This window comes from Phyllobates terribilis, unplaced genomic scaffold (assembly GCF_046119375.1).
Source record: "Phyllobates terribilis strain yellow unplaced genomic scaffold, ASM4611937v1 Scaffold_2__4_contigs__length_985480577, whole genome shotgun sequence".
NCBI classification, from domain to species: Eukaryota; Metazoa; Chordata; class Amphibia; order Anura; family Dendrobatidae; genus Phyllobates; species Phyllobates terribilis.
Window position 1 is genome coordinate 665,328,081 of NW_027362762.1, and position 21,161 is coordinate 665,349,241.

General features: G+C 45.8%; 1 protein-coding gene across 1 annotated transcript in view; it reads left to right on the top strand.

The window, feature by feature from the left end:
• Positions 1-20,628, top strand: part of KCNC4 (potassium voltage-gated channel subfamily C member 4) — a 160,542-nt gene extending 139,914 nt beyond the window's left edge. The window contains exon 3 of the mRNA XM_073666843.1: positions 20,190-20,628. Within this exon, the coding sequence (XP_073522944.1) occupies positions 20,190-20,440 (251 nt within the window). The 3' untranslated portion in view covers positions 20,441-20,628. The remainder of the gene's footprint in view (positions 1-20,189) is intronic.
• Positions 20,629-21,161: the final 533 nt, after the last annotated feature.

Sequence of the window (21,161 nt, forward strand, 5' to 3'; positions counted from 1 at the left end):
CAAGAAACCCGAAGGCACGGTCACACGCATGGGACCAGCACCGCCGTCGTGGAGCGGAAGCTACTAGAAGGCCCCGAGTCACCGGCCATACGGGTGAGCACCACACGGTACACTCAGGGACGTGGGCTACTTATACTCGCTTCTAGCAAGGTAGCCAGAAGAGTATCGTTAGTTTGGGAGGCCTACAACTCCGCCTGGCCAGGGGAGATCCCATCTGCTCAAGGACTGACCAGGCCCCAATCGCTAGCCAGTACTCCGGGAGGGTCTATCTTTGTCACCAGTAAAGACCCTGAACTACACCGCATCGTCTCTGAGTGGTTCCTGCTACCCCCATCATCCACGTCGGCTGCCCTGAGGCCATACCCCTCCCGTTGGGGGTTATACCATCCACGCTGCACCATCCTTCCACCGGCCTCAGCGGTCTGCCCTGCAGCGGCAGCTCCATAGCTGCATTCAACGGGTGGCGTAGTCGTCCATCATCTACCGCTGATACAGCGCCACTTAGTCTGACTCCCTGGGCACGGACCGGATCACCGCCACGAGACTACAACCCTCAAGAGATCCGGCTCCGGGTAAGCTCCCGCGTGCGCAACGCAGCGCGACACAGGCCCAGGGGCGCGTCAACTTTTGGCGTAGTCGGCAGGATTTCGTGCCCGCAACCACCGGGTACTGCGTGCCTGAAAAAGACTGTTCAAACTTACCTGTGGTGAAGATTCCCGCCATCCGGCGCCATCTTCGCTTCCTTCCCGCCATCGGTGGAGTTTTCCCGCCATCCGGCGCCATCTTCAGCCTTCTTCCCGCCATACGTGGAGTTTTCCCGCCATTGGACGCCATCTTGAGGACGCCGCGTGGGAAGAAGAGGGGCGTGGACTCCGAAAGCGCGCGAGAACTGAAGCCCCGCCTCACGTCCGGACGTTGCGTAAGGTCCTGGAAGGAGCCCAGCAGACGCCGACGTCACAGGAGCGCGACGGAAGGTCCTCAACCCTGACGATCCACTGCGGAGCCGCGGCCTATGGAAGAGGATCATCGCAAGGTAGGCCACGGTCCACTAGGGGGGAGAAGGATGCCGGATACGGAGGAGAGCTTCACCGCTTCAATCCCCGCCAGCGCCACCGCTGTTGCGGTCATGCCTTTCACCATGCCCTATATCCCGGGGGCAGCCTGGCTACCCCAGTACTCAGGGGAGTCACATACCCTGCATGACTTTAGAGAAAAGCTGGATAGCCTCTTCCAGGTGTACCCCCTCACAGAGGAGCAAAAAGTGAGCATCCTGGTGGCCCAATTAACCGGGGCAGCCCAAAGGGAGGTAAAGTCCTGGCCACCTGGGAGGAGGACTGTCGCAGAGATACTAACCCAGCTAACCGAGGAGGAGCTGCAGTACTACCAATACGAGGAAAGCCAAGAGGACCCGGACGGGTCTGAGGACTACCCTCAAGAGGGAGCACAAAGAGGACATAGCTACTGAAGGGAAGTAGCGTGAATAAAGAGCTGTAAATAGTTACTCGTAAGGGTACAAGGACTGCTGCTAATTAAAATATGGTCCCCGTTGGGATTAGTGAATTGTTCCCCATGTGCCCCTATCTTAAACCAGGCTGAGGACTGTGAGCAGCCATTCCTTATCCCCACTGGCCGAGGACTGAGAGCGGCCATATCCTGTAAATAATTATGTGTTTCTAGTAATTTATGGGAGTCTTTGGTGGATTTGCCGGGAATCCTTTGTACATAGTTGGAGCGTAACCCAGGACGGACTAAAGACTGTTAAGGACTCGGGGCAGGACAGACCCCTACCTGGTTACGTCTCCCTGTTTTGGTGAAATGGACACCTTGCTTTTCTTCAAAGACTGCACCCGGTTGCGGACACGCCGTAACCATCTTTATGTGTTTTTCTTATTGTATTATTATTGTTTATACCTTGTTATGTTTTTCTAAAAATATGTTTAGTCCCGGAGTACTAAATTTCACTAGGGGGGAATGTGTCACCCCAGGGGTCTGGTTTCCACAGTAACGGCAATGTTATGTCTGAGAGCAGGTGGGAGGTCTCTTGGTCAGGAATCCTATGCATGCCACACCTCCTGCCCAGTCCTGGGAGGGGAAGAACTTCCCCTGTATAAACCTGGGGCTGAGGCAGGGTTAGAGAGTTCAGAGGGAGAGTGCAGCCAGGAGGGCTGACAGGGAGCTGTGGCTCCGGCTGGGCCCAGCTCCTGGGCCATGCCAGAAGTAGAAGAAGAGAAGCAGCATAGGAAGAAACAACAGGAGCTCTGTGGGAGCAGTGTTACAAAGAGTCAGGGGCTGGCAGCTGCAGAGCTCGCCCTGACTGAGAAGATTTCTTACCGGACCCGGAGTCCGAGGCTGTGGGGACTAACTCCTACCCAGCAGCAGAATCCGTCAGGCAGGGGATTTCAGGTCCTCTGGCCAAGAAACCCGAAGGCACGGTCACACGCATGGGACCAGCACCGCCGTCGTGGAGCGGAAGCTACTAGAAGGCCCCGAGTCACCGGCCATACGGGTGAGCACCACACGGTACACTCAGGGACGTGGGCTACTTATACTCGCTTCTAGCAAGGTAGCCAGAAGAGTATCGTTAGTTTGGGAGGCCTACAACTCCGCCTGGCCAGGGGAGATCCCATCTGCTCAAGGACTGACCAGGCCCCAATCGCTAGCCAGTACTCCGGGAGGGTCTATCTTTGTCACCAGTAAAGACCCTGAACTACACCGCATCGTCTCTGAGTGGTTCCTGCTACCCCCATCATCCACGTCGGCTGCCCTGAGGCCATACCCCTCCCGTTGGGGGTTATACCATCCACGCTGCACCATCCTTCCACCGGCCTCAGCGGTCTGCCCTGCAGCGGCAGCTCCATAGCTGCATTCAACGGGTGGCGTAGTCGTCCATCATCTACCGCTGATACAGCGCCACTTAGTCTGACTCCCTGGGCACGGACCGGATCACCGCCACGAGACTACAACCCTCAAGAGATCCGGCTCCGGGTAAGCTCCCGCGTGCGCAACGCAGCGCGACACAGGCCCAGGGGCGCGTCAGTTACATAGGTGAATAGGGTCACATTGAGACTTCTATGGTACCATGATAGCAAATTACAACAAATCTGACTGGGTCTGACTTTTTGTGACTTATCATTGTCATGGTACCCTGGCAGCGGCACATACCATTCTTCAGCCGCATGGCCTTTGTCGCAACCAAAGTTGCCATGTAAGCCCGGTATGTAGCATACCGCAAATAGTGGCAGACCACACAACCACTATGAGGCACATGAGATGAGGTGCCTGGTTCCGAATGGCAACACTCACTCTCCTTGCCCCATAGTTTCCGTTTCAATGGTATCTGCATCCTCTGTGTACAGATACAGCTGCAAACAATGACAGAGCAAGGAGCCGCAGGCGCTATAACATCAGTAACTTGTAGCTGATGTGCTGAGCCTCAGTCCATGCGCAACACAGACTGGAGCAGCGCATTGGAGGAACTGGGCAAGGTGCATAATATTTTTTGTCAGTCAGTACTTACTGGAGGAGAAACTGTGGGGGCCATAATACTTTGTTGGAGGCTGTGGAAGCATCGTACTGTGTAGGGTGCTCTGCGAGTATCATACTGTTGTATAGCTATGGGGGCATTATTCTGTGTGTGGGGGACTGTGGGGGTCATCATACTCATACTTTGTGTGGGAGGCTTTGGGGGCCATCATACTATCATACTGTGTTGGGGAGGCTGTGGGGGTTATCATACTATGTGGGGGAGGCTGTGAGGATTATCATACTATGTGGGGCCCATCATACTGTGTGGAATGTGAGGGGCCATGGGGGTCATTTTACTGTGTGAGTCATTATACTGCATGAGGGGTCATTATACAGTGTGAAAGCTGTAGGAGGGACTTTGGATGACATCATACTATGTGGGGGGCATCATACTGTGTGGGGGTCATCATATTGTGTGTAATTGGCTATGGGAACATTATACTGTGTGGGAGGGCTGTGTGGGCCATCATACAGGGTGGGGAGGCTATGCGGGCATCATACTGTGTAAGAGGACTGTAAGGGCATCATGCTTTATGGTAGGCTGTGAGGGCCATCATAATGTTTTTTGGAGGCATCATACTGAGTGGGGATTACTGTGAGGGCTTTATAATGTGTGTGGGTTAACTGTGGAGGACATCGTTCTTTAATGGGGGAAACATTTTTGAGCACATCATATACTATGGGAGATATGAAAGGGGTTTCATAGTGGATCAGAACATTAAGGGGCTTCAGTAGTGACACAATTACTGTGTAAATGCTACAGAACATATGCCTGTCTTTGCCTGAGTTGAGAGGTATGGCATTCTAGGACTGCGCCAATGCATCGTCACTCCACCTACTCTGCCATTCTGCAGCTAATGACTTAGCTCAGCAGCTCTGCTGATGTAAACTGCATGAGCCACTGAGCTCAGCGTTAGTTCCAAAGCTTAACCCTATAAGGATAATTTTTCATTTTTGTGCTTCCGTTTTTACTTTTCTCTTTCAAAGAAATATAACTTTTTTATTTTTCTATCGCCATGGACATATGAGGACTTTTATGCAGGACAGTTTGTAGTTTTAAAGAACACCATTCATTTTACTATATTGATATAATATTAATTTACTCAGCTCCAGCCATGGCTGCTAGAGACAGATGTCATATAATAATATAATAATGTAATGTAGCCAACATCAGCCATATGTGAAGGGAGCTCAGCTCCTGAGCTTCCTCCATACATGCAGACTATGTTTTGTAAGAGGATATATTTTTAGCTGCAAGAGTTGTAGTTTTGAATGACACCAAAAACATTACCATATAATGCACTGAAAAATTGGAAAAAAGTGAAAAAAAAAACACATTCAGTCATTTCTTTAGAGATTTTGTTTTATGCCGTTCATTTTTCAGTAAAAATTATTTGGTATCATGTTTCTTCAGGTCAGTATTGTACTGAAAAAACAGGAAAATAATTCTAAAATGATTGGGTGAATTGGTAAAAAAAAACACCCCGCAATTTTGCCATTGTTTTGAGGATTTTCTTTTTATGGTATTAATTGTGCAGTAAAAATGATCTGGTAACTAGAGATGAGCGTTGTTCTACTCGAACTGTTCGCCAATCTCAAATTCGAGCTGTTTTGGGCGGTGTGCGAGCCGTTCGGCGAACACGAACGATTTGAGAAAAATTCGGCTGTTCGAGGTTATGTTCGATAACTGTTCGTGCACCAAAATCATAACTGGATTTTTTCTCAGTAATGATGAAAATTAATGTTAATACGCAGTTTGAGTGTACAGCAGGGTGGGGGGAGGGGCAGGGGATGGATCTCTGCAGGAATAATGAAGATCTCCATTTTTTTTTCTCTTTCCCGCATTTACAGTGGGGAGGTGCAATCTGTCAGCCTATCAGCAGCGCACACACGGAGCGAACTGCTTTTTTCACACAAGCAAGGGCATGTGTCATTGGCAGTGTATGTCACATGTCCTTGCCCTATAAGACCAAGCCATTTTCCCCGTCGCCACCATTTTCTCACTGCTGCAGCTGCGTGTTAGACGGCACCGCTGTTGCTGTGTGCGCTATACCTTGTTAATTTCAAGCCAATTTTCGCACAAATCTACAGATAGCTTGGGAGTAGGGAATACTTGTGATTGCAGTCCTTTTAAGGACTAGGTTACAGCATTTCCTACGACTTTTATCAGGCAGGTCTGTGCTCTTAAATAGATAGATTGTGGGAGTAAAGACTAATTGTAATTGCAGTCCTTTTCAGGACTAGGTTACATCAGTTCCTATCAGTTTTTGCCAGGCATGTCTGTGCCAGTGCTGTGCAAGTTTTTTTCACAGCATTTGGCTGAATCTAGCAAAGCTAATCCTTTTTGGCCTATTGCAGAGTGTGTTAGTCAGTGGAGTAGCCTATCTGTGTTGCAAGATATACCACCTGTGTATAGAATACCAATTTTTTTACTGCACCTAGTGAAGTAAAATCTTTTGGGCATAGCATCATTCTATTAGTCCATCTATACTGACCTCCATCAGGTTGCAAATTGAATATAATTTTTTTCTGCATCTAGCTCTGAAAAAATATTTCGGCTTCTAGCAGTGTGTGGGACTTGTTCTATAAGTCCATCTATACTGACCTCCATCAGGTTGCAAACTGAATATAATTTTTTTCTGCATCTAGCTCTGAAAAAATATTTGGCCTTCTAGCAGTGTGTGGGACTTTCTCTATTAGTCCATCTATACTGACCTCCATCAGGTTGCAAACTGAATATATTTTTTTTCTGCATCTACCTCTGAAAAAATATTGGGCTTCTAGCTGTGTGTGGGACTTGTTCTATTAATCCATCTATACAGACCTCCATCAGGTTGCAAACTGAATATAATTTTTTTCTGCATCTACCTCTGAAAAAATATTTGGGCTTCTAGCAGTGTGTGGGACTTGTTCTATTAGTCCATCTATACTGACCTCCATCAGGTTGCAAACTGAATATATTTTTTTTCTGCATCTACCTCTGAAAAAATATTGGGCTTCTAGCTGTGTGTGGGACTTGTTCGATTAATCCATCTATACAGACCTCCATCAGGTTGCAAACTGAATATAATTTTTTTCTGCATCTACCTCTGAAAAAATATTTGGGCTTCTAGCTGTGTGTGGGACTTTCTCTATTAGTCCATCTATACTGACCTCCATCAGGTTGCAAATTAAAAATAACTTTTATCTGCATCCAGCTCTGAAAAAATATTTGGCCTTCTAGCAGTGTGTGGGACTTTCTCTATTAGTCCATCTATACTGACCTCCATCAGGTTGCAAACTGAATATATTTTTTTTCTGCATCTACCTCTGAAAAAATATTTGGGCTTCTAGCTGTGTGTGGGACTTTCTCTATTAGTCCATCTATACTGACCTCCATCAGGTTGCAAATTGAATATAATTTTTTTCTGCATCTAACCCAGCCAATAGTTTTGGCCTAATACCACAGTTTGGCCACTCAGCTCTGCTCGGTTCCCATCCATTGTTTTTTTGTGCAAACAACTCCAGAGTTGTGAATTAGTTAACCACCAAAATGAGTGGAAAAAGGCCTGCTGCTGGTGGAAAGGGGAATAGGCGTGTTGGGAAGGGGAAAAAAGGTTGTGTCCGTGGGGTAGGTGTTAAAGCAACAGTAACATCTGCAGAAGAAAGACCATCTTCCAGCCAAACTAAAATGTCTACTTCTTTTAGCGGACAATGTGATAAGATCCCTTTCTTACGGCCACGCCAATCGCTACAAATTCCAGATGAGACACAAAAACAGCAGGTGCTTCAACGGATATCAAGTGCTCCTTTAAGTGGGCTCTCCTCCACATCAACTTCAACATCACAAATACTCCAGTCCTCAAAGGTGTCACCCCAATCGCACTTGCTTCCTCACAGCTCCCAAATCTCCAGCTGCCCGTCTGAGTATGAGGTAGAACAGATGGTTGAGTCTGCAGAGCTGTTTACTCATACTATAGCCTGGGAATCAGAGGTCGACTCCAGCGCTTCTGTTAATCCAGACGAGGAAATGATCTGCACTGATGCCCAGAATCTTTATGAATCGGATCCAGGACCAGACGCAGAAGGTTCTGACCATAATGTAGACCCTCATTCCCAAACTGTAACTCTTGTTGGTGGAGACAATGAGGAAGACGATGATGAGACTCAAATACCTGATTGGAGCGACAACTTTAGTTTTTTGTCAGGGCAGGAACAGGTTGGCTCTGAGGACGACGGGTGTGATAACGCACAGGGTGATGATGATGAGGTTGGAGATCTCACTTACTGTCAACCCACAGTCAGCCAAGAGATGAGGTCAGCAGAGGAGGTGGAGGAAGATGCTAGTGACGACGAGGTCAGGTTGCGCCTTCCTGGACAGAGACGTAGTACTGGAAGCACGTCAACAACTGCATCCTCAAACACAACTCTGCCTCTCACCACACGTCGTGGTGGCTCTTCAGGTCGCATGGGTGCTAAGCCTTGCATTGCCTGGGCATTTTTTCAGATCGATAAAGATGACCCAACTCATGTTATCTGTAACATTTGTCAGCAAAAGCTAAGTAGAGGCCAAAAAATACATAGTTTGAGTACTTCATGCATGAACCGGCACATGGACATGAAGCATAAGTTGCAGTGGGAAGCTCAGTGTGCTACAATGCGGCCTAGCCGGCCGGGCCAACCACCGTCTGCCATATCTTGTGCATCCGCGGCCTCTTCATCCTCTGTGACTGGGGGGACAGCAGTCACACCTGTTTTGGGGCGCAGACCTGCCACCTCTTTACCCGCAACAGCCAGCGTGATTGGCAGGTCATCATTTTCTTTGGAGGTGGTAACACCAGCTGGTGTTGAGCGCTGTCCGACATCGATAGCACTACCTTTGGATCAAGGCAACCTAACATGTCCGCCTGCATCTTCCTCACAGACCGGCAGTTTGCCGGGGACACCCTTATCAACCCCGTCTAAGCACAATAGCCAGCCCTCGGTCCCTCAGATGTGGACAAGTAAAAGACCATTTCCTCCTAGCCATGAGAAAGCTAAGAGGTTGAATTTCACCATCTGCAAGCTCTTGGCTACAGAAATGCTGCCTTTCCGCCTGGTGGACACGGAAGATTTTCGAGACCTTATGTCCGTCACAGTGCCCCAGTACCAGATGCCCAGTCGGCACTACTTCTCAAAGAAAGGTGTGCCTGCGCTCCACCAGCATGTCGCACACAACATCACCGCTTCTTTGAGAAACTCTGTGTGTGACAGGGTGCATTTCACCACAGACACTTGGACGAGTAGGCATGGACAGGGGCGTTACATGTCGCTGACTGGGCACTGGGTAACTATGGTGACAGCAGGACAAGGGGCTGCTGTCCAAGTCTTGCCGTCCCCACGAGTTGTGCGTCAATCCTCTTTATGTCAAAGTTCCTCCACTGCTTCTGCCTCCTCAACCTCCTCTCGGTCTTCCACCTGCACCCAAAGCCTGTCTGGTCATGCCACAAGCTTTCTAACTGCGCAGAAGGGATCCTGCACACCTCCTTACTATGCTGGCAGTAGGGCTCAACGTCATCAGGCGGTTTTTACTTTGAAATGTCTGGGAAATGTGAGTCACACAGCTGAGGAGTTGTGGTCAGCTCTGGAGAACCAATTTCATGAATGGTTGTCTCCACTGGACCTGAAACCAGGGAAGGCCGTGTGCGACAATGCTGCAAACCTGGGTGCGGCCCTTCGCCGGGGCAATGTCACACACGTGCCTTGTATGGCTCACGTGTTGAACCTGGTTGTCCAGCAATTTTTAGCCCACTATCCCAGACTAGATGGCCTTCTGCAGAGGGCACGGTCGCAGTGTGCTCACTTCCGCCGTTCGCATCCCGCAGCTCAGCGACTTACATCTCTACAGAAGTCGTTGGGCCTGCCACTTCACCGGCTAAAATGCGATGTGCCTACCCGGTGGAATTCAACTCTGCACATGTTGCAGCGACTGTGGCAGCACCGACAAGCCCTGGTGCAATACGTTCTGACGTATAGCCTGGGCCAATGAGATCCGGAGGTGGGGCAAATCACGCTGGACGAGCGGTCTCAGATCAGGGACCTATGCACCCTTCTGCACAGTTTTGAAATGGCGACGAAGATGTTTAGTGCTGACGATGCCATTATCAGCATGACTATTCCGGTGATTTACATGCTGGAGCACATGTTAAACAGAATTCGGAGTCAGGTGGTGGCACAAGAGGAGGTGGAGGAAGTAGAGGAGGAGGAGTTGTATGCGGAAGGGCTAACATCTGCAAGGTCCAGACGGTCGGCAGCACCAAGGCGGCAGGCATGTGAGGGTGGGGGAGATGGTTTTACCAGGGCGCATGGTAGCAGCCAAACTAGTGAGGAAGGTGCAGGAGCCCAGGAAGAAGTGGAGGACGAACTGATGGAAGACTCATCAGATGAGGGAGACCTTGATCACATTTCTGTTGTGCGAGGTTGGGGGGAGAGGACAGAGGAAGGAAGCATGATTGTTACCTCGCCACCAACACAACAGGGACTTGGTGCTCCTGGATGCGCAACACACATGAGTGCCTTCTTGCTGCACTACCTGCAACATGACCCTCGAATTGTGAGAATTAGAAATAATCCTGACTACTGGGTTGCCACACTGTTAGATCCCCGGTACAAAAGTAAATTTGCAGAAATTATTCCTGCCATAGAAAGGGATGCACGCATGCAGGAGTATCAGCAGAGAGTGTTGCAGAATCTTACATGTGCTTTTCCACAAAACACCAGTGGTGCACGTAGTGAATCTCACAGTTCCAACTTGCCAACCGTGGGACCGTCAAGTGTTCAGCACTCAAACCGTAACAGAACCACAGTATCTGCTGGTAACATCAATTTTGCGGAATCATTTCACCACTTTTTTAGCCCATCCTTTGCAAGGCCACAGGAGACAAGAAGTCTGACACATAGTCAACGCCTAGAGACGATGGTACAGGAGTATCTCCAAGTAAACATTGAAGCCATGACTGTGTCACTGGACCCTTGCTCTTTTTGGGCTTCCAATCTGGATAAATGGCCGGAGCTAGCCACTTACGCCTTGGAGATCTTGTCATGCCCCGCAGCCAGCGTTCTGTCTGAACGTGTGTTCAGCGCTGCTGGTGGTGTGCTGACAGATAAGCGCACGCGGCTCTCCACTGATAATGTAGACAGACTCACGTTCATAAAGATGAACAAATCATAGATCCGAAACGACTTTTCTACCCCTGTGTCATCCTGGGGAGAGTAAAAGCTTGATGATTGGTTAAAATCACCCTACCAACCGTTTTAAGCTTTCAAATTACTAATCATGTTTATCTGTATCTTGACTGGAAAATAATTTGGGCTTTGTAGCAGTGTGCAGCACTGATCCTATTAGCCCATCTATACTAAGCTCCACCAGATTTAAAATTAATAATAATTTTTAGCTGCATCTAGCCCGGAAAATAATTTTGGGGCTCCGAGATGCGCAAGACACATAAGTGCCTTCTTGCTGCACTACCTGCAACATGACCCTCATATTGTCAGAATTCGAAGTAATCATGACTACTGGGTTGCCACACTCTTAGATCCCCCAAACTTTTCGATCAACCTTTTCATTTTAATAAAGACCAAAAAAATGGTAATTTTTGAAATTATAAGCATTAGCAGGTTATTAGAAACTGAAATCAAACAGTTTTCAACTCAAAACTTTATTCTAGGTGATGTTACATTTTCACATAGGACCCCTTGTTCGAAAGGAGCTTCTGAACTCTCTCGTCCATTGAATTTGTCAGGTTTTGGATGGTTTCTGCTTCAATTGTTTTGCATGAGGACAGAATACCCTCCCAGAGCTGTTGCTTAGATGTGAACTGCCTCCCGCCATCATAGACACTCCTTTTGATGATGCTCCAGAGGTTCTGAATGGGGTAGAGGTCAGGGGAGCATGGGGGTCACACCATAAGTTTGTCTCCTTTTATGCCCATAGCAGCCAGAGATGCAGATGTGTTATGTGCAGCATGAGACAGTGCATTATCATGCATGAAAATGATCTTGCTGTGGAGTACACGGTTCTTCTTCTTGAACCATGGCAGGAAGTGTTGTTTGAGAAACTCCACATACATTATGGAGTTCATCTTTACCCCTTCAGGGATCCTAAAGGGGCCGACAATCTCTCTCCCCATGATTCCAGCCCAAAACATTACTCCACCTCCTCGTTGTTGGCGCTGTAGCCATGTTTACCTGTAGGAATGAGTCCTCAATTTGCCCTTATCAGCACGCACACGTGTGTACTGTGAATCAGCTACATACTTCTTGATTGGCAAGACACTTCATCCTGATCATCGCACAATGTTGATTGTAGTCATGCTTTGACCTAAACACTCCACAATTTGTTGCTTCTCAGCAGCCGACACATCCTTTTTCTTTCCCATTTTGGCAGAAAATGTAGGCTGCTTAATAATGTGAGACAGCCTTCTTAAGTAGTCTTGCCTTTCATTGGACACACCTGCCAAACTAATTAGCACAGGTGTCTGCAATTGCTTACAGTGATATAAAGAGCCCTGACACACATCACCATCAATGAGTTTAACTGACAAACAAACAAATTCTTCCCTTATCACTCCTAAACACTTTTTGCATAATAATTTGGAACACAGTGTACAGGTGCTTTTCCACAAAACACCAGTGGTTCACGTAGTGGATCTTACAGTTCTAACTTGCCAACCGTGGTCTGTATGGAGTTGTTCAATAAAGGGCCCAAAATTAAGATAACATAGATGGGAGAGGTCTCTATGAATAGGAATTCCTAAGTATTTGATACCCTGTGAGGGCCAGGCAAAGGGAAAGTTGGACTGGATGGAATCCTATATGGATTTGGGGAGGGAGACATCGAGGGCCTCAGATTTCGCTGCATTGATTTTAAAATTTGACCATGTAACAAAGTGATCAATTTCAGCCATAACAGCATGGATGGATATATGTGATTGAGTGATATATACTAGTACATCATCAGCAAATAGAGAGCACTTGTACTCGGTGCCTCCCACCTCAATCCACCTAATATTGGGGTTATGGCGAATTGATGAGAGCAGGTGCTCCGTCACTAGGATGTATAAGAGAGGGGACAGAGGACATCCCTGCCTTGTCCCATTGGTGATTGTGAAAGGTGATGAAAATGTTCTGATGCACCCCCTGGGCCTTGGGACACCCGGAGCCGGACCCTTTTTGGTGGATGCTGGTGGTTGTACTCTTCGTGGCGGCGACCCGGTTCCGTGGCTCAGGGTGGTCAAACCAGTGGCGGAACTATTTATGTGGTTTTGATGTTTAAATGTCCGACTACGCCACCCGTGGATTGCGGTCAGAGTGAACCGCCGCTGCAGGGCAGACCGCTGAGGCTGGTGTTGTGGGTGCAGCAGAGCGTAGCATAACTCCCCACGGGAGGAGTATAGCCTCAGGGCAGTGTATGCGGAGGATGGGGGTGATGGTGCAGGGCAGCAGCAGTAACGACACGGAGTCAGTGATGCAGTCCAGGGCCTTTACTCACAGTTCTTATTATCCAGACCACGTCTGCAGGTAATGGCTGCCCACGTCGTACTGTGCTCACCAGGTGAGGGGCTCAGACAACTCCCAGATAACTTTGGAGCGCTTCACAGGACCCCCTTTGTGTGTCCTTTGTCTGGCCTTTCTTGCCAACCCTTCTGTCCGGCTGCCTCGGGCCTCCTCTTGGTAAACTTGGCGCCAGTTTCCCTGACCCTATATGCTGCCCTCCTAGCGGGTGTAGCGAGGGGCTGCGCCACATAAAATGTCACAGCCTCCGGTTTCTAGCTGAGGGTCGTTTCCTGCCTCCACTAGTTTCGGGGACCGGTCTCCCCCTTTGGCCTGACCCCTCCATGCAGGTGGATTCGGGCGTGCGGTGGCGACTCGCCCGTCCGCACCCCTGGGATCCCTTCGTTCCTCGTTCCTGGAGCCTTCTCCGCTCCTCTTCCTTCCTTCTCCCTCTTCCAGGCCTGGGCCTCTGTTACTAGGCCCGCCTCCGGAGCAGAGCTCATGCAGAGCCCCTGCTCCCTGCCACTTCTGCTCAGACTTCTCTGCACTGAACTAAGATGGTGCCCACCTTTTATACTCCCTTCTCAATGCACCCAGGAACTGCTTCCTCCCTGCTCCTGCACTACAGGGTTCCCCTTCCTCAGTGTTCCCTCCCCCCACTCCAGCCAGGGACAGGGACTGTCGTGCCCATCTCAGGGGCATATTGGTCGCCCTGCCCCACGGCAATGTGGTGTAATGCATGCAGGTGTCGGGTCCTGATCCACACTCCATCCTTACCTGAGAGTGAGATATCACACCTCTGGGTGAGGTGCAATACCTCTGTAGCAACCGAGTCCTCAGGGTGCTACAGTTCTATTTATCTTCAGCCTAGGTGACGTATTGCGATACAGGGCCGTGATTTTGGCTATAAAAGGGTCCCCTAGACCCCTACCCCAAGCTTTTTAAGAGAATCATATATGGCGTGCCAGGAGACTCTATGGAATGCTTTCTCAGCATCCAACGAGAGTATCTAATTACAAATTTTTAACTGCATCTAGCCCAGGAAATACTTTGTGCCTAGTAGCAGTGTCTGCTAGTCAGCGGATTATCCCGGCTGTTAAGCAAGCTACACCACCTGTCGTTTGGACACTTAATTTTTTCAAAGGAAATGCTTCGGGACCACGGGATACTCAGTGAAGAGCATCAGGAGGCACCCCAAGGCATAGGGGCTGGGACTGGCAGTAGGATGCCTTGCGGTGGACAGCCGAGCTCGATCCTTATAAAAGCTTTTTAACTGCAGCAGCTTTAGTGGACGCTACTGGAGCTGGAATTACGCGGCTGCTGGCTTGAGACTTGCCCTCCAATAGATCCTTGTAAATGGATTTAAAGTGTATTCATTCAAATTAGAGAGACAATTTAAATTAAAAAGCTTAGAGCTGCCTCCACCACAGGGGGGCTCGCTCGACCCACCAGAGGACAGGCACCAGTATTGGGAGAGGGGGGCTGGCCGTCAGGGTTCACCGCGGCTCTGGCACAAACCCGGCGACACGGAGGTGGCACGGGCAGGAGCGGACTGCACGTGTCGGCTTCTCACTTTTTGGATTTTAGAAGGGCATGGCATGCCTATATCTGTGTCTCCCCCTCCTTTTACTCCTCCACCTCTTTTATTTTCTCATGACTATATGTACTTGTCACTTTTCCATGTGTTAGTTGTGTCTTCTGAGCAGTTTGTCAGCTTTTGGACACCTTTGAAGGTGTTTTCTATGTGTTTCTATGTGTTTTTGTTTGCCTGCCATTGGTTTTAATGGTGTTCGAAGGTGTTCGACGAACAGTTCGACGAACAGTTCGGCGAACACACGGGTGTTCGACGAACCGAACCGAACTCGAACACTACGGGGGTGGCTCAACACTACTGGTAACTTGATTTTTCAGGTCAATACAATAATGACTATACCAAATTTTTAATTTTTAGAAATATTTTATTGTTTTTAAAACACTCTGAACTTTGAAGTTACCAAAATAATCCCATTGAGAACCTGTGGTGAATACTCAAAAAGCAGGTGTCCAAACAAAAACACAAAAATTGTGCTAAACTCTAAAAGCTGATTAAGTAAGAATAGGTTGTCATCAGTCAGGATTTGGCCCAGAAACTGATATCCAACTGCTAGGGAGAAGGACAGAAGTCTTGAAAAATAAGGGTCAACACTGCAAATATTACAGATGCTTATCACAAAATTAGAATATCATCAAAAAGTTAATTTATTTCAGTTCTTCAATACAAAAAGTGAAACTACTATATTATATAGAGTCATTACAAACAGAGTGATCTATTTCAAGTATTTATTTCTGTTAATGTTGATGATTATTAATTACAGCCAATGAAAAGAGAAAAGTCATTATCTCAGTAAACTAGAATAATTAACAAAAAACACCTGCAAAGGCTTCATAAGCGTTTAAAAAGGTCCCTTAATCTGTTTCAGTAGGCTCCACAATCATGGGGAAAACTGCTGACTTGACAGATGTCCAAAAGGCAGTCATTGACACTAAGTAAATGCAAAGTTAATTTTGCATTTCATTTGGAAATCAAGGCCCCCGAGTCTGGAGGAAGAGTGGAGAGGTACACAATCCAAGCTGCTTGATGTCTAGTGTGAAGTTTCCACAATCAGTGATGGTTTGGGGAGCCATGTCATCTGCTGTAGGTCCACTGTGTTTTATCAAGACCAAAGTCAGCACAGCCATCTACCAGAAAATTTTAGAGCACTTCATGCTTCCCTCTGCCGACAAGCTTTTTGGAGATGGAAATTTCATTCTCTAGCAGAACTTGGCACCTGTCCACACTGCCAAAAGTACCAATACCTGGTTTAAAAAAAACAGTATCACTGTGCTTGATTGGCCAGCAAACTCGCCTGACCTTAAGCCCATAGATTCTCTATGGGGTATTGTCAAGAGGAAGATGAGAAACACCAGACCCAACAATGCAGACGAGCTGAATGCTGCTATCAAAGCAACCTGGGCTTCCATAACACCTCAGCAGTGCCACAGGCTGATCGCCTCCATGCCACGCCACATTGATGCAGTAATTGATGCAAAAGGAGCCCCGACCAAGTATTGAGTGCATTTACTGAACATACATTTCAGTAGGCCAACATTTCGGATTTTAAAAACATTTTAAAGTATTCTAATTTACTGAGATAATGACCTTTGTGTTTTCATTGGCTGTAAGACATAATCATCAGCATTAACAGAAATAAACACTTGAAATGGATCGCTCTGTTTGTAATGACTCTATATAATATATGAGTTTCACTTTTTGTATTGAAGAACTGAAATAAATTAACTTTTTGATGATATTCTAATTTTGTAAGATGCACCTGTATATAATGAGTCTTTCTATAAATTTGATGCATTTATCAATAAAGTTTAAAAACGTATGAAATGCTTCAATAGCCATAGAAACATCTGACCATACATTGTGAAAACCAAAATTTGTGACACTCTAAGAAACTTTTGGCCACTACTGTACATCTACAGATATATAATGTGAATAATAACATACCGCCCCCCGAGGAAGCCCACCACGCGAAACGCGTGTCGGGGTGACGCTCACAGTCGGTCATTCATCCACGCCATGGGTAAGTTCCTTTTACAGCTTGAGAGCCTTATAACTTGGCACCAGTAGTGCACCATACACCCCTTTTGAGCACTTGCTCTATGGGATTTCTGGTTTCTCGACATTTTTATGACATACTTGCACATATGCAATACTAACTTGCTGTCGCATATCTATTTATTTACTTTACCCTGTTGGCTAAGATGATGTATTGTACCCTCTTGTGATCTTCACTGATTGTACACCTTATACCTATCTATCAGAATTACTGTTTTAACCATTTTGTAACTCAATAAAGTATATTATTTTATTCTATTTGTAAAAACTGGTTGTGTTTTGGGGTTGACTATTTAGTAATATAGGTTGATTAATGATGTGTGTTATAGTACACCCCTTCCATACATGGCATTATGAGTATTAAGTACACCCATAGCATTGGTTCTATGTTTATATATTTAGGCTGTGTGCCCACAATGCGTTTTTTAAGCATTTCCGCAGCGGCAAAAACGCTGCAGAAACGCCTAAAAAACGCATGGTAGAAGGCATGCCATGTTCCCCAATGATAACCCGCAGCGGAAATTTCCGCATCATGTGCACAGCACATGCGTATTATCATTGCGGGAAAAAAACGCAGCACTACCAATCATTTTGCCGAAGCGCTGCATTTTCGCCGCTATTGACTTGCATTGAATCGCTTGGATTCTGCATCACTGCATTTGTACATGCGGAATCCAAGCGTTTCAATGTGCGGATGGTACCCGGGTGTGGAGGAGAGGAGACTCTCCTCCGGGCCCGGGTGCCATAGAACCTGTAAAAAAAAGAATAAAATAAAAAATAAAGATTATATTTACCTTCTGACGGCCCCCGCTGCGCTTGTCCTCCCTTGCCGGCAGATCGCGGTGGACTGAAGGACCTGCACTGACATCATAGTCATGTGACGGCAGGTCCTTCAGTGTAGTGTACCGCGAGCTGCCGGCACGCCAGGACGGAGCGAAGCAAGACTCCGGGGGCCATCAGAAGGTAAGTATAGATTTATTTTTTTATTTTTAACCATTCTTTACGGTCACACTATATAAATCCATGCAAACGGCATGGATTTATATAGTGTGACCAAGTTGACAAGCACTTTCCAAGTGATGCTAAAATCGCTTGGAAAGCGCTTGGCAACCCGCATGCAGAAATGCATGTGAAGAACGCTTCATTTCCGCATGTCCCTGGCAGGAAAAACGCATGTACAATCCGCATGTACAATCCGCATGCGTTTTTTTCAGCCAGGGAGATGCAGAAACGCTCAGGAAAAAATCCTGAGCATTTCTGCATCGTGGGCACATAGCCTTAGAGATACTTTCTCCAGTAAAACAACATGTTTCATTTAAAGTAAACCTTAATGGAAATATACTTACAACTTAGCTATTGTATCATACATGGTAATGGCAACAAAATGATTACTGAACAATCTGTATAGATCGCCCGGGGCACAACTCGCACTTTCACTGACAAAGCAAAATTACTGCTCTAATCAGTTTTTCTTTGCATTAGGTTTTATACATTTTTCTGCTTCAGGGAGAATGAAGACTTTTTAGATGTTTTCTTTTGAGATAACAGTAATAAATATATTTAAGTTATTATTCATTTTATTTTTAACAATAAATAAGAAAATATAAGCTGTGGGTATAGCAATAGAAGAAGGGCACAAGCAACATTCTTGCACCTTACTGTGTACAACAATGATCATGAATCTTATTGAATGCTATGGACTCCGGAGTCCATTCTGATATCAGAATTCAGTGCTGTTTTCATAATTTTGAAAACCCTAAATTCTAGTTCCCTTATGTTGTTTGCTCATGAAAATAATTTAAAGTAACATATGACACATATGTAAGTGGTAACTTTTTTCATTGTGGAGAGTGACATGCCTGCCATGCCAGTACATGGAGGCTTATAAGCCATGCAATGCTTTTCTTCCAATAGGGGCACTAGAGTTAAATAACTGAGATTCTGTTTTGGCTTTTATCCTACGTCATGTGGCAAGTCTTATTAAAGTTTCGATATTGACTTTTAGGATTACTACTTAGGTAGCCCTAGAAGTCCTCTTCCTCTCTGAAGAGGCAATTTGCATATATATGACACAGACTGCCTCATGCTCCCATAAGGATGGCAACCAGTAACATCCCTCCATATAATTTCCAGATAGCTAAATGTTCCCATAAAAGTGTTAAGCAGTCTCTGCATTTACCAATCATGTCAATGATGTACAGTACATTAGTCGCAGCAAGTAATATCACAGGGAAGTAAAACTGGAATGACAGAAAGCGCAATAGGGTTTTATCTGGTATACAAGCAAAATGGAAAACACAAGGAATTGCTCACCTGATGGGGTTGTGACAGTCACAACCTCTGTTATGGATTGTATGAGTAGGCTGCTGCAGATCCACTGATGTAATGAGATGCAAACTTGAAGGAGAAGTGGATATAAAATTGCACTGTCAGAGGTCCAAAGTATGATGAGAAACAGAAATGGTGCAGATGCAGATTTTATTTGTTAATGCGTTTCGAGTTGTTCATACCTCTTCATCAGGACATGTATGAATACCTCGAAATGCGTTGACAAATAAAATTCGCATCTAGACTATTTTTGTCTCTCATCATACTTTGGACCTTTGACAGCACAGTTTTATATCCACTTCTCCTTTAAGTTTGCATCTCATCATAGGGATATAGACACAGGAAGTGCTGAATTACTACCTGCTAATGATCTGGGTTGGAGCATTGGATAGGGAGCCAAAACATAGGCTGATTACATCCAGTGCTATCAATGTCCAATGGGGATTTTTGCCCTCTCCAACATCCTCTCTGTATAAGTCATTAGCTCAGAGTGATTTCATAAAATTCTGACTGAGTGATGGGAAAACGTTGTGTTTGCTGGAGATTAATATTATAAGCCTGTCATTATTTAAAATGTACATAGTATGTATAATAATAACACCCTTTGCAGTGAAAGGATTAATACAAAAGCGCTTTGCCCAATTTCAAATGCTGCAATGATGAAAAACTAAACTGTTGTTTGTAAGACCAAAGGTGAGACCATTTCTCAAAGGAATAAAACATATTATTATTATTTTTTTTGTAGAGAGAAACCAGTCATGTCAAAAAGTCAACATATTCCTTCTATTTTTATCTTGTTACAGATGAATGTTGGCTGAGGCAGAGGTAGCTGTCTGCTACACTAGTAAAATACAGAAAAACTGAAGTTCTTGTTATTTTATCATTAAGGTCAATGGAGGAACAGATTCTAATACAAGTCATGAATTGCCTTCTGCTGGGATCTTCTATACCTTTTCTTTAGGCTCTTTTAATAGATACTTTAGATAGGAAAATGTGATAACACTGTGAACATACTAGAGTTTAAATGTATTTTTCTACAGATACAGATTTTGATATTTGCATACAAATGCATTTTGATTATTTTATCATTCAATTCATACATGTAGTAGGATTGGAAGTAAGAAAAAGTAACTTATTGCATTGCAATATTTGGATTCTAAAGGAAATATGTTTTCCACAGATTCTAAGCAAAATGGGGATGCCAACACGGTAATGTCAGATGAGGATCACGAAGACCCAACCCCATTCCAACAGCTTGAAGACAAGAGAATTATTCGACGAGCCAGTGCCAAAGACAAAAACAAGTCAGGAGCCTCCTGCTTTCTGCTGAGTTCTGGAGATTATACTTGTGCTGCTGATGGAGGAATAAAGAAAGGTATACGAGATATAGACATAGAGATGGACTCACAGATTCTACTAGGTCCCTCATAAAATGCATAGTCCGTAGAATTTTGACCTGGATGTATACTATTAACTCTCAATTTCATAGTCTTCCCATAGAAAACTGCTGAAAACTACATAGGTGAAGTGTTACAGTTTGTCTCTGGTCACCTGTGTGGTAAGATGTTTCTTATTTGTATCTTTTATCTTTGTCTGAAGGAAATTTGAATAAAGTTTAGTCTGTGTAAGAAAATAAAAGATTTCTTAGTAAGACTTTTTACTGTATGTAGTAATGTTTTTTTTACTGAGGTTTGGAATAAGACACCCTTTCTATCACACTCTCTTTTCTATTTAGCACACCTCATTAAATGAGAAATAGGTAAAAGATTAGAAAAGTTATACATGTAATCATTTCTGGCTTGCCTGTCCATTTTCTTTTTTCCTTACTGCATGATGACTACTGACAATAACCAGATGGTGGGGTTTCCATTGTCAAATTCTCCCTCCATCAGCTGTTCTCATTGGCTAAAAAGTCTATTTATTACCTAAGATATTCTTATGTAAGAAAAGACATTGGAATCATAGATTCATTGACTGTTAGAGTTGGAAGAGACCTCCAGGGTCATCGTGTCCAACCCCCTGCTCAATGCAGGATTCACTAAACCATCTCAGACAGATATCTGTCCAGCTTCTGTTTGAAGACTTTCATTGAAGTAAAACTCACCACCTCTTGCGCAGCCTGTTCCTCTCATTAATCACCCTCACTGTCAAA